The sequence below is a fragment of the Hylobates moloch genome, unplaced genomic scaffold (assembly GCF_009828535.3).
Source record: "Hylobates moloch isolate HMO894 unplaced genomic scaffold, HMol_V3 SCAFFOLD_12, whole genome shotgun sequence".
Taxonomy (NCBI): Eukaryota; Metazoa; Chordata; class Mammalia; order Primates; family Hylobatidae; genus Hylobates; species Hylobates moloch.
The window spans coordinates 43,450,964-43,464,235 of record NW_026652287.1 but is presented as its reverse complement, the minus strand read 5'-3'; the positions used below and the strand labels follow the sequence as shown (position 1 = coordinate 43,464,235).

General features: G+C 55.2%; 1 protein-coding gene across 1 annotated transcript; it reads left to right on the top strand.

The window, feature by feature from the left end:
* The first annotated feature begins 4,272 nt into the window (after positions 1–4,272).
* S1PR5 (sphingosine-1-phosphate receptor 5) lies at positions 4,273–9,954 on the top strand. The gene is made up of 2 exons (XM_032169655.2): positions 4,273–4,355; positions 6,729–9,954. The coding sequence occupies exon 2, from the start codon at positions 6,747–6,749 to the stop codon at positions 7,941–7,943; it is 1,197 nt and encodes a 398-aa protein (XP_032025546.1). The 5' UTR covers positions 4,273–4,355; positions 6,729–6,746; the 3' UTR covers positions 7,944–9,954.
* Positions 9,955–13,272: the final 3,318 nt, after the last annotated feature.

Here is a 13,272-nt window from a genome sequence, read left to right as displayed (position 1 = left end):
AGTCTGGGCAACATGGCGAAACTCTGTCTCTACAAAAATACAAAAAAAGTAGCTGGGCACGGTGGCACATGCTACTTGGGAAGCTGTGGTGGGAGGATCCCTTGAACTCAGGGGCGGAGGTTGCACTCAGCCAAGATCACTGCGCACTGCACTCCAGCCTGGGTGGCAGAGCCAGACCCTACCTCAAAAAAAAAAAAAAAAAAAAGACCGGGCAGAGTGGCTCACACCTATAATCCTAGCACTTTGTGAGGCCAAGGCGGGTGGATCACGAGGTCAGGAGTTCGAGGCAAGCCTGACCAATATGGTGAAACCATGTCTCTAGTAAAAATACAAAAATTAGTCGGGCATGGTGGCGCATGCCTGTAATCCCAACTACCCAGCAGGAGGCTGAGGCAGGAGAATTGCTTGAACCCAGGAGGTGGAGGTTGCAGTGAGCCGAGATAGTGCCATTGCACTCCAGCCCGGGTGACAGAGTAAGACTCTGTCTCAAAAAAAAAAAAAAAAAAGGGCAGGGGGAGTGGGGAGGGTGGGAATGGGAGTGGATGAAGGGGATCTGAGGGTACCATGGGAGGCAGTTTGCCCTCTCGAAGGCGCAGACCCAGCTCTGCAAGAGCGGGCGCCGGGTGGAGCTGCCCCTGTGGGCGAGGGTGCTGGCAGCAGAACTGGCCCAGCGGGTGTGCCAGCCTAGGCATGCTTCAGGCAGGCGGGCTGCTGCAAGGCACATCAGGAACATAGAGACCAGGAGTGCCCTGCACCGGGGAAGAGACAGTTTAGCCTGTGCGGTGTGGGAGGAGGGATGGGGTGGGGGCAGGTGGTGGCAATGTCTGGGGCTGATTCTTTATGAGCCCATTGCCCTAATTCTTCTTTGGGGATACAGTGGTGACCAATAATAGCTGCACTAACATTTGTGGAGCTCTCATTGTATACCTTGGCTCTGTTCCAACTGTTCATTTCCTCTTCAACAACAGCCTTGGAGTGGGCGCGGTTATCTCAATTTTATTTTTATTTTTTTTGAGACCGAGTCTCACTGCATTGCTCAGGCTGGAGTGTAGTGGCGCAATCTTGGCTCACTACAACTTCCGCCTGCCAGGTTCAGGCGATTCTCCTGCCTCAGCCTCTGGAGTAGCTGGGACTACAGGTGCGCGCCACCACGCCCGGCTAAGTTTTGTATTTTTAGTAGAGATGGGGTTTCACCATGTTGGTCAGGCTGGTCTTGAACTCCTGACTTCAGGTGATCTGCGCACGTCGGCCTCTCGAAGTGCTGGGATTACAGGTGTGAGCCACCGCACCTGGCTATTATCTCAATTTTACAGATAAGTCCACTGAGGCTCAGAGTGGGTATCACTTGCCTGCCTCAAGACCTTGAGTCCTGTCTCACTCCTGTAATCCCGGCACTTTGGGAGGCCGAGGCAGAAGAATTGCTTGAGTCCAGGAGTTCAAGGCCAGCTTAGGTAACCCGGTGAGACCCTGTCTCTACAAAAAATTTTAAAAAGTAGCCAGGTGCAATGGCTGGTGCCTATGGTCCCAGCTACTCTGGAGGCTGGGCAGAGAGGATTGCTTGAAGCCTGGAAAGTCGAGGCTGCAGGGAGCTGTGATCACAGCACTGTGCCCCAGCCTGGATGACAGAGTGAGGCGCTGTCTCACAAAAGAAAGAAAGATCAAAAAACTGTGAGCCCTTAACCTTTAGGAATCTGGGCAGAGGGACAGACCTGCCTTCCTGGAGCTGAGGCTCTAGGTCAGAGATACACATTAGGAAAGATGAATAAATAAATGAAATGAACAAGGTGGCCAGGAGCGGTGGCTCATGCCTGTAATCCCAGCACTTTGGGAGGCGGAGGTGGGCGGTTCATCTGAAGTCAGGAGTTGGAGACCAGCCTGGCCAACATGGTGAAACCCCGCCTCTACTAAAAATACAAAAATTAGCTGGGCAGGGTGGTGCATTCCTGTAATCCCAGCTACTCTGGAGGCTGAGGCAGGAGAATTGCTTGAAGCCAGGAGGCGGAGGTTGCAGAGGTGGAGTTTGCAGTGAGCCCAAATCGCACCACTGCACTCCAGCCTGGGCAATAAAGGGAGATTACAAAAAAAAAAAGCAAAAGCAAGGTGATTTCAGATAATGCCAACTGTCATTTGAGATGAGAGACAGATCAGGGAAGGTCTCTCTGAGGAGGTGACCAGCTGACCATCTGGGAAGGGGTGGGGAGAAGGGTGCTCCAGGCCACCTGGCCCCCAAGTTCAAAAGTCTTGAAGTTCGTGTGGAACTCGGAGGAGCCCGGGAGGCAGAAGCAGAGTGGAGCAGAGAGAGGCACAGAAGTAACACAAAGAGACAGATCAGGACGGCATATGGCCTTGTCCTTGCGTGGTCCTCACCAAAGACTTGATCACTTACTCTGAGAAACACAGGGAGCCACGGGAGGGTTTGGAGCACAAGAGAAACGTGATCTGAGTTTTAAGAACTGTGGTCAGGAGTGTGGAGTGGCAGTTAGGGATGGGACTCCCAACATCTGTCGAGATCCTGGAGCCTGAGTCCCCACAGTCCCAATTCGTGGGAAAGAAGTGCAGGGAGGCAGCGGGAGAGGCAGGTTGCTGAGCCCGGGACCCACAGCCGGAAGAGCCCCATTTTCGAGAGAGGTGAGAATGGCGCCTGGGAGGTGTTAAGCAGCCACCTCCCCACCCTGGGGCGCGGCTTCCCCTTTACAGAAGGAGGTCATTTATTGAGCACCTACTGGGTGCCAGCCACAGCTATGTTGGGAGATCTTCAGGGGTCATCCCAGTGGGCACCACTGGAGTTGACTTGGTCCACAGGACTGTGGCGAACCTGGCACTGAAGGGTTAACACCGTCCCACCCTGTGGGTCCTATTGGCTGTGTCTTTGAGCAGAGCAGGCAGGGAACAGCGGGGGCGGGAGGGCTGGGACCCTCAAGCGGCTACATGGGGGCCTGACCCGGCCTGAGTGCCCCTTGAGTTTGCTCCCATGAGGGTATCCCAGATCCACGCTTATTCTCAGCCTCTGGCTCATCTCTCCTGGGGCGCCCTCACCCCACCCACGGCCAGCAGGGCCTGAAGCATCGGGGCAAAGGGCACGGTCCTGGAGAAGGTGGCAGCAGCGGGACCCAGCCTCCCTTCCTGAATCTGAGGGTGGAAGAGCTGGGACCGTCTGGAAGCTCCTGGGAAGTGGGGGTGGGGCGTTTCGGGGCCAGCAGGACTGGTCGTTGGAGGAGCAGTGGCCTGGGAGAGGCGTGGGAGAGCACCACAGACAGCAACAAAGAGACACGCAGAGGCAAAGAGACACGCAGGCGAGAGACTCTGAGATCCTCCTGAGAGAGATACAGAGGAAGTGAGGGAGACACTCATTCATTATATGGGCATGGTGGCAAGCGACTGGAGTCCCAGCAGCTATGTTCAGCCGGCTGAGATGGGAGGATGGCTTGAGCCACGGAGGTGGAGACTGCAGTAAGTTATGATGGTGCCACTGCACTCCACTCTGGGCGACAGAGCAAGATCTTGTCTCAAAAAAAAAAAAAAAAAATTCTTACATTGGTGGGGTTTACTGTCTGCTAAGGACACAGCCCAGAAACACCATTAATGAGTAAATCACTTTGTCGTCAGTGATAAGGGTGGGAGAGAATCGGTCCGGGGAACACGGAATTCAGGGGGTGGGGCGGGAGAGACCCTCCTTATCTGAGGAGCAGCAAGTTCCCATCACAATCCTGCTGGCGCCTGCCCCACCCCCACTCGCCCTGAGCCGGGGCGGGAGCGGGAAATTGGGAGGGGCCTGTGCCCGGGAGCAGCGGAGACCTATCTGCCAGTGGGAGAGGACTCAGGCTAAGGTGGCCCCCACTGAAGACGCCTGCTGAGCAACCCACTGAAGACCACTCCGAACCATCGACGGGGCGTCCTTGGGGTGCAGCCCAGGAAGCTCAGTTCACAGGTGGGTGGGCAATGGGGAGGGCGCAGTGCCCGGACACCCAGCACAGAGGAGACCCCTCCGCTGGGGAGAAGAGGCGCAGGCTGCGACCGCCCTGCTGCAGAACCCTCCCTTTCCCGCCTCTCCAAGTCCTCCCACCGCGATGGAGCGTCCCTGGGAGGACAGCCCAGGCCCGGAGGGGGCAGCTGAGGGCTCGCCTGTGCCAGTCGCCGCCGGGGCGCGCTCCGGTGCCGCGGCGAGTGGCACAGGCTGGCAGCCATGGGCTGAGTGCCCAGGCCCCAAGGGGAGGGGGCAACTGCTGGCGACCGCCGGCCCTTTGCGTCGCTGGCGCGCCCCCTCGCCTGCCAGCTCCAGCCCCGCCCCCGGAGCTGCGTCCGCTCACTCGGTTCAAGGCAGCGCGACTGCGGGTGGCGCACGACCAGGGCGCAGAGTGAGTGGACTGCACTGGACCCTTGGGGGCGCGGGGCTGGGCCTGACCCGGAGGGGGTCGCCCTGGCGGCCACTTTCTCGGTCTAAAAAGGCGCACCATTCCTTGCAGGGAGTTCCCCGGACTTTTCCTAGAGGCTTCTGGGGAGGGGGAAGCTGGGGGCTCCCCAGCTGGGTGCAGGACCTGGGATACGGGGTGAAGGTGGCTGGAATCCCCTGGTCACCCCCTCCTGGCCAGGCCACTGCAAGTTTCCATACTTCAGTCCTGCTGCCGGGCAAGCTGGCGGATGAGGGCGGCCTCCCCATCAGAGCATGTGTAACCCTGTCTCCCTGCATTTGGGCTCCCCACCTCCAGCATGGGTGAGCCAGCGACTTCCTGTCTATGTTTGCCTGCCTTGATTCTCTGTGTGTGACTGAAGCTCTCTGGGATGTCCGCGTCCCTGCCTTGTGCAAAAGAGATCCATTCCCCTCCCCAGGCCTTGGTTTTCTCATCCAGACTTGCATGGGGACTGTTTGTGCATGGATGTTTGTGTGGGAGCATGGAAACCTTTGCGCCTGCTTCGATACGAAGCATTTCTTTTGAGCCTCAGTTTTCTCATCTGTAAATTAGGACTAAAGGAAGTAGGGATTAATAAGATCACAGAGGCAGGTGAGGAGTGTTATTACAGTTTAATGACATGTGTGCCCCTCTGTAAGAGTCTGTCTGCCTCTTGTGGATCCTCTCTCCTGTCCTCAGGCTCTGCCTTAGTAAAATGAGTGAATAGGATCAACCTTTTTTTCTTTTTTTTTTGAGACAGGGTTTCTCTCTTGTCGCCCAGGCTAGAAAGCAGGGGTGCGATCATGGCTCACTGCCGGCCTCGGCCTCCCAGGCTCAAGTGATCCTCCCGCCTCAGTCTCTTGAGTAGCTGGGACTATAGGGGCATAACACCACACCTAGCTAATTTTTAAATTTTTTTGTAGAGATGAAGTCTTACTATGTTGCCCACGCTGGTGTCAAACTCCTGGGCTCAAGTGATCCTCCCACCTCGGCCTCCCAAAGTGCTGCGATTACAGGCGAAAGCCACTGTGCCTGGCCAAGGAGCAACTTTCTCATGGGGTTTTTGGGTGGATGAGGGGGTTTTGGCAGGAAAAAGCTTTGTGTGCAGTGAGACAAGAGTGTGGAGTGTGGTGCACTGGGCCCCAGGCTAGTGTGAGTGGAGGTTGTGAAATTGTGGCCTGTGCCACTGGGTGGGAGACCCTGTATTCGTGTGACTGAATTTTGGTCGCTGTGTTTTTCTGCCTGCATCACTCTGCTCCTGTATGATGTATTGTGTAGTTTCCCTGATGGTGTGTGACTGTGTGTTTTGCCCTTGTAGTGTGTTGCTGTATTTGTGTGTCTCCTTCTGTGTGTGTTGAGTTTCTGTGCATTCTGTGTGTTCACTGTTATGTCTCTGGAACTCCCTGCTTGTGTGTTTGTGTGTGTGTTTGAGACAGGGTCTTGCTCCGTTGTCCTGGCTGGAGTACAGTGGCACGATGAACACTCACTGACTGCAGCCTCGACCTCCCGGGCTCAAGTGATCCTCTCACCTCAGCTGGGATTCCCACTGAGTAGCTGGGACTACAGGCATACACCACCACGCCCGGCTAATTTTTGTATTTTTTGTAGAAACGGGGTCCTCCTATGTTGCCCAGGCTAATCTCGAACTCCTGGGCCTCAAGCAATCCTCCTGCCTCAGCCTCCCAAAGTGCTGGAATTACAGGAGTGAGCCACCACACCCAGCCGTGTGTGTGTTTGCGGGGGGGACCGGGGGCAGGGGGTGTGTGTTTTGAGACAGAGTCTCGCTCTGCCACCCAGGTTGGAGTGCAGTGATAAGATCTCGGCTCACTGCAACCTCCGCCTCCTGGGTTCAAATGATTCTCCTGCCTCAGCCTCTGGAGTAGCTGGGACTACAGGCACGTGCCACCACGCCTGGCTAATTTTTTGTGTTTTTAGCAGAGACGGGGGGTTTCACCGTGTTAGCCAGGATGGTCTCGATCTTCTGACCTCGTGATCTGCCCGCCTCAGCCTCCCAGGCGTGAGCCACTGCCTCAGGCCTGAGCCTGGCGGGGATTACAGGCATGAGCCACCGCGCCCAGCCATGCGTGAGCCACCGCGCCCAGCCATGCATGTGTTATTAATGTCCCTTTTTTTGAGACTATGTCACCTTGTCCCCTCAAGATATTATTTGTGTGTATGTCTGTCTCCACGGACTCTATCCCTCCATCCTGAACTCCCCTTGGACCCCATGTATGGAGGGTGATGGTCAGGGGGTAGGGCCCCTTTCCCACGGCTTAGCCGGCTGCTGCGACCGTGCTCACGGGGACCGCGGCCTGACACCGTATCCTGCCTCTCCAACAGCCTTGGGGCGCGCGGCCCATGGAGTCGGGGCTGCTGCGGCCGGCGCCGGTGAGCGAGGTCATCGTCCTGCATTACAACTACACTGGCAAGCTCCGCGGTGCGCGCTACCAGCCGGGTGCGGGCCTGCGCGCCGACGCCGTGGTGTGCCTGGCGGTGTGCGCCTTCATCGTGCTAGAGAATCTGGCCGTGTTGTTAGTGCTCGGACGCCACCCGCGCTTCCACGCTCCCATGTTCCTACTCCTGGGCAGCCTCACGTTGTCGGATCTGCTGGCAGGCGCCGCCTACGCGGCCAACATCCTACTCTCGGGGCCGCTCACGCTGCGACTGTCGCCCGCGCTCTGGTTCGCACGGGAGGGAGGCGTCTTCGTGGCACTCACTGCGTCCGTGCTGAGCCTCCTGGCCATCGCGCTGGAGCGCAGCCTCACCATGGCGCGCAGGGGGCCTGCGCCCGTCTCCAGTCGGGGGCGCACGCTGGCGATGGCAGCCGCAGCCTGGGGCGTGTCGCTGCTCCTCGGGCTCCTGCCAGCTCTGGGCTGGAATTGCCTAGGTCGCCTGGACGCCTGCTCCACTGTCTTGCCGCTCTACGCCAAGGCCTATGTGCTATTCTGCGTGCTCGCCTTCGTGGGCATCCTGGCCGCGATCTGTGCACTCTACGCGCGCATCTACTGCCAGGTACGCGCCAACGCGCGGCGCCTGCGGGCGCGGCCGGGGACTGCCGGGACCACCTCGACCCGGGCGCGTCGCAAGCCGCGCTCGCTGGCCTTGCTGCGCACGCTCAGCGTGGTGCTCCTGGCCTTTGTGGCATGTTGGGGCCCCCTCTTCCTGCTGCTGTTGCTCGACGTGGCGTGCCCGGCGCGCACCTGTCCTGTACTCCTGCAGGCCGATCCCTTCCTGGGACTGGCCATGGCCAACTCACTTCTGAACCCCATCATCTACACGCTCACCAACAACGACCTGCGCCACGCGCTACTGCGCCTCGTCTGCTGCGGCCGCCACTCCTGCGGCAGAGACCCGGGTGGCTCCCAGCAGTCGGCGAGCGCTGCTGAGGCTTCCGGGGGCCTGCGCCGCTGCCTGCCCCCGGGCCTGGATGGGAGCTTCAGCGGCTCGGAGCGCTCGTCGCCCCAGCGCGACAGGCTGGACACCAGCGGCTCCACAGGCAGCCCCGGTGCACCCACAGCCGCCCGGACTCTGGTACCAGAATCGGCTGCAGACTGACACCCTTGGCCCACGACTGTCCTCCCAAGTTTTACAGACTTGTTCTTTTTACATAAAGGAATTTGTAGGAAATGCAGCCGAAGGTGCAGTCGGAAAAGATGCAGGGGAAATGTATTTATGGAGCGACACCCCACAACGTGAACAAACAGACAAAAAATCTGTGCCCTCGAGGAACTGACGTTCTGCTTGGGAACACAGAAAAGAACTCGGTGACGAAATAATGGAGATGATTCCAGTGCCACACGACAGAGATGGCGATGGTGGTCAGGGAAGGCCTCTTTGCAGAGGTAGTGACTTGTGATGTGAGTTGAGACCTCTGTCCTGGGAAGACCAAAAGAAAAAGCATTTCAGGATGAGGGAATGGCATGCGCAAAGGCCCTGAGGCTGAAATGTGCCCATGTGTTCTAAGAAATGCAGGGATGCCGGTGTGCCTGGAGCAGGGATGGTGGGGGAGAATGGGAGGAGACAAGGAGCTGAAGGAGTAGTTCCCGAAGGACCTTGTGGGTGATATAGAGGACTTCGCTTTTGCTCTGAGTGAGGTGGGAGCCATAGAATGTTCTAAGCAGAGGAGGGACTTGCCCTAATTCAGGTGATCACAGGTTTCTTGTGGCCTCCATGGGAGGTTGAAAGCCAGAGAAGGTGAAGGGGGGCTGCACTGAGCCACAGGAACAATGTTGGAGATTCCAGTTAAGCCCAGACCCCATGGATTCTAGATAGATTTTGGAGGCAGCAGACAGAATTACTGAGGAATTGAGTGTAAGAGTAGAATAAAGTTGTCAAGGACAATGCCAAGGGTGGGGCACCCCCAAATTTGACTCTGGGAGACTCAGCCAAATCCTATCTGGTAACAAAATTTCTTTTTTATTTTTCTTTTCTTTCTTTTCTTTTTTTTTTTTTGTTGGGATCTTGTGCTCTGTCACCCAGGCTGGAGTGCAGTGGGCACAATTATAGCTCACTGCAGCCTGGAACTCCTAGGATCAAGCCTGGAGTTCCTGCTTCAGCCTCCCTAGTAGCTGGGACTACAGGCATGCACCACCATCCCCAGTTAATAAAATTTCTTCAAATGCAGTTTCAGATCCTTCATTAAAAGAAATATAATAATAGGCTGGGTGCTGGGACTCAAGCCTCTAACCCCAGCACTTTGGGAGGCAGAGGTGGGCAGATCACCTGATGTCAGGAGTTTGAGACCAGTTTGGCCAACATGGTGAAACCCCATCTCTACTAAAAATACAAAAATTAGCCAAGTGTGATGGCTCATGCCTATAGTTCCAGCTACTTGGGAGGCTGAGGCAGGAGAATCCCTTGAAACTGGGAGGTGGAGGTTGCAAAGAGCTGCACTCCAGCCTGGGCAACAAAGTGAGACTCGGTCTAAAAAAAAAAAAAAAAGGATAACAAAATAAGGCCAGACACAGTGGCTCATGCCTGTAACCCCCACGCTTTGGGAGGCTGAGGCAGAAGGATCGATCGATGGAGGCTGGGAGTTTGAGACCAGCCTGGGCAACATAGTGAAACCACATCTCTACAAAAAAGTTTAAAAATTAGGCAGTTGTGGTTACGCATGCCTATAGTCACAGCTACTGGGGAGGCTGAAGAAGGATTTCCAGAACCCAGGAGCTCAGGGCTGCAGTGAGCTATTTTTGCATAACTGAGCTCCAACCTGTGTGACGAAATCATGTCTTTTAGGAAAACATAAGAGGTTTTTTGGTTTCTCTCTTTTTTTTTTTTTTGAGATGGAGTCTCACTCTGTCACCCAGACTGGAGTGCAGTGGCGCGATCTCAGCTCACTGCAAGCTCCACCTCCCAGGTTCATGCCATTCTCCTGCCTCAGCTTCCCAAGTAGCTGGGACTACACGTGCCCGCCACCAAGCATGGCTAATTTTTTTGTATTTTTAGTAGAGATGGGGTTTCACAGTGCTAGCCAGGGTGGTCTTGATCTCCTGACCTCATGATCCTCCCACCTCGGCCTCCCAAAGTGCTGGGATTACAGGTGTGAGCCACTGCGCCCGGCCTTTTTTTTTTTTTTTTTTTTTTTTTTTTTTTTTTTTTGAGATGAAGTCTCGCTCTGTTACCCAGGCTGGAGTGCACTGCTGCAATCTTGGCTCACTACAACCTCTGCCTCCTGGGTTCAAGCGATTCTCCTGCCTCAGCCTCCCGAGTAGCTGAGATTACAGGCACCGCCACCACACCCGGCTAATTTTTGTATTTTTAGTAGAGATGGGGTTTCACATATTGATCAGGCTGGTCTTAAACTCCTGACCTCGTGATCTGCCCGCTTCGGCCTCCCAAAGTGCTGGGATTACAGGCGGAGCCACTGCGCCTGGCCATTTTTTGGTTTCTTTTTGAGATAGGATCCTGCTCTGTCGCCCAGCCTGGAGTACGCTGGCATAATCACAGTTCACTGCAGCCTCAACCTCCTGAGCTCAAGTGATCCTCTTGCCTCAGCCTCCAACCCGAGTAGCTGGGGCTACTGGAGCACCACACCAAACATGTTTTGAATTTTTTTTTAGAGATGATTTCTCATCATGTTACCTAGGCTGGTCTCAAACTCCCGGGCTCAAGCAACCCTCCTTGGCCTCCCAAAGTACTGGGATACAGGCCGGGCACGGTGACTCACACCTGTAATCCCAGCACTTTGGGAGACCGAGGCAGGCTGATCTCTAGAGGTCAGGAGCTCAAGACCAGGCTGGCCAACATGGTGAAACTCCGCCTCTACTAAAAATACAAAAAATTAGCCGGGCATGGTGCCGCGCGCCTGTAGTCCCAGCTACTCGGGAGGCTGAGGAGGGAGAATCACTTGAACCCGGGAGGCTGGAGATTGCAGTAAGTTGAGATCGCACCACTGCACTCCAGCCTGGGCAACAGAGCAAGACTCCGTCTCAGAAAACGAAATAACAACAACAACAACAAAAACGAAGTACTGGGATACAGGTGTGAGCCTCCACACCCGGCCTAAAATAAGAGTTCATTTTGCCTGGCTAGTTCTCTGCACAGTTCTGGGACACACCTATTTTTCAGCCTTATAGCAACTTTGCAAGGTAGGTTTCCTAATCCCCATTAGACAGATGAGGAAATTCCAGACAGTGAGTACCTTGTCTCAGTGTCTGAGCCAGGACATTAGTCTAGCTTCAGGCCCCAGGAGGCACTGGCTTGGTATCTGACCCCTCCAGATGGGTCTGGTAAGGCTAGGCCAACAGTCCCTCCCATGGGGGGGTCTGCATTCATGGTTGGAACGATGCCAGGGCGCCGTTTGTGCCTATAAAAGGCTCCAGACGTGCTGGCCCCGGCCCCCGGCATGTCCCCAGGCGCATTCTTGACCCCTGAATGGCTGGATGGGCCCTGGGGCCGGGTTGGGGGTCGTCTGGCTTCGGGTTCAGACTGCAGCGCTCCACCTTCCGGGAAACCTTGGAACTGCAGGCAACCGCAAAAAAAGCGGTGTTTTGGGGACAGGTGTCCCAGACTGGGGGGAACCCAAGTCCCTGCTGGCCACGCTCAGAGTGCCCCCGGAGACCACATACACGGGAAACCAACCAGTTGGAACACAGGCACACTCGCTTATGAGTTTTCTACAAAATTTAAAAAGCACCCAGTTCGGCCAGGCGCAGTGGACTCATACCTGTAATCCCAGCACTTTGGGAGGCCGAAGCCGGCTCATCACCTGAGGTCAGGAGCTTGAGACCAGTCTGGCCATCATGGGGAAACCCTGTCTCTACTTAAAATACAAAATTAGCCGGGCATGGTGGCGTGCACCCGTAATCCCAGCTACTTGGGAGGCTGAGGCAGGAGAATCACTTGAACCCAGGAGGCAGAGGTTGCAGTGAGCCAAGATCATGCCATTGCTCTTCAGCCTGGGCAACAAGAGTGAAACTCCATCTCAAGAAAAAAAAAAAAAAAGCACGCAGTTCCCCTTCCTTGTGGCGATCACAGTGGGACTCCTGGGGACCTTCCAGAGCTAGTCTGTGGATTCACCTTGCCAAAATGAAATGTAAATACCCTGTCTTTTTGCACAAATTTATCACTGTTCTGCATGTTGCTTTGTTGACTTAATAGTATATCTTGGCCAGGCATGTTGGCTCATGCCTGTAATCCTAGCATTTTGGGGGGCTGAGCCAGAAGGATCATTTGAGCCCGGTAGTTGGAGACGGGTCCACACAACATAGGGAGACCCAGTCTCTAGAAATGATTCAAAAATCACCCGGGTGGGCTGGGCATGGTGGCTCATGCCTGTAATCCCAGCACTTTGGGGGGCCGAGGAGGGAGGATTACTTGAGGCCAGGAGTTAGAGACCAGCCTAGCCAACATGGTGAAACCCCATCTCTACTAAAAATGCAAAAAATAGCTGGGCTTCGTGGCAGGTTCTTGTAATCCCGGCTACTCAGGAGGCTGAGGCATGAGAATTGCTTGAACCCGGGAGGCAGAGGTTGCAGGTAGCCAAGATTATGCCACTGCACTCCAATCTGAGTAACAGAGTGAGACACTATCTAAAAAAAAAAAAAAAAAAACACCCGGGCATAGTGGCACATGCCTATGGTCCCAGACACTGGGGAGGCTGGAGTGGGAGGATCGCCTGAGCTTGGGAGGTCGAGGCTGCAGTGAGCTATGATTGCACAATTGCACTCCAGCCTGAGTGATACAGCAAGATCTGTCTAAAAAAATTTTTTAAAAAGGTATCTTGCAAAATATTGCACACCCACACATTTTCTTGTTTGTTTGTTTTTTGAGGCAGGGTCTTGCTGTGTTGCCCAGGCTGGAGTGCATTGGCACAATTACAGCCCACTGCAGCCTCCACCTCTTAGGCTCAAGCAATACTCCTCCTGCCTTAGCCTCCCGTGTAGTAGCTGGGACCACATGTCCCCACACCACACCTGGCTCACAACCACAGAGTTCAAAACCGCAACACAGCTCACAACCACACACAGCTAATCTTTTTTTTTTGAGGCTGGTCTCAAACTCCTGAGCTCAAGTGATCCACCTGCCTCAGCCTCCCAAGTGCTGGGATTACAGACATGAGCCACAGTGCCTGGCAATACCCACACATTTTGTAATGTCTTGCTCTTAGTCAGCTTGGACTGCATAACAAATGCCATAGATAGGGTGGCTTAAGTCCCAATAATTACTTTTGCATCGTTCTGGAGGATAGGAAGTCCAATATCAGAATGCCAGCCTGGGGCTGGACACTGTGGCTCACACCTGTAATCCCAGCACTTTGGGAGGCCCAGGCAGGTGGATCACCTGAGGTCAGGAGTTTGAGACCAGCCTGGCCAACATGGTGAAACACCTGTCTCTACCAAAAATACAAAAAAAAAAATTAGCTAGGCGTGGTGGCAGGTGC

What these genes read in the sequence shown, in the direction of transcription:
- S1PR5 (XM_032169655.2), top strand. Translation starts at nt 6,747, where the DNA reads ATGGAGTCGGGGCTGCTGCGGCCGGCGCCGGTGAGCGAGGTCATCGTC.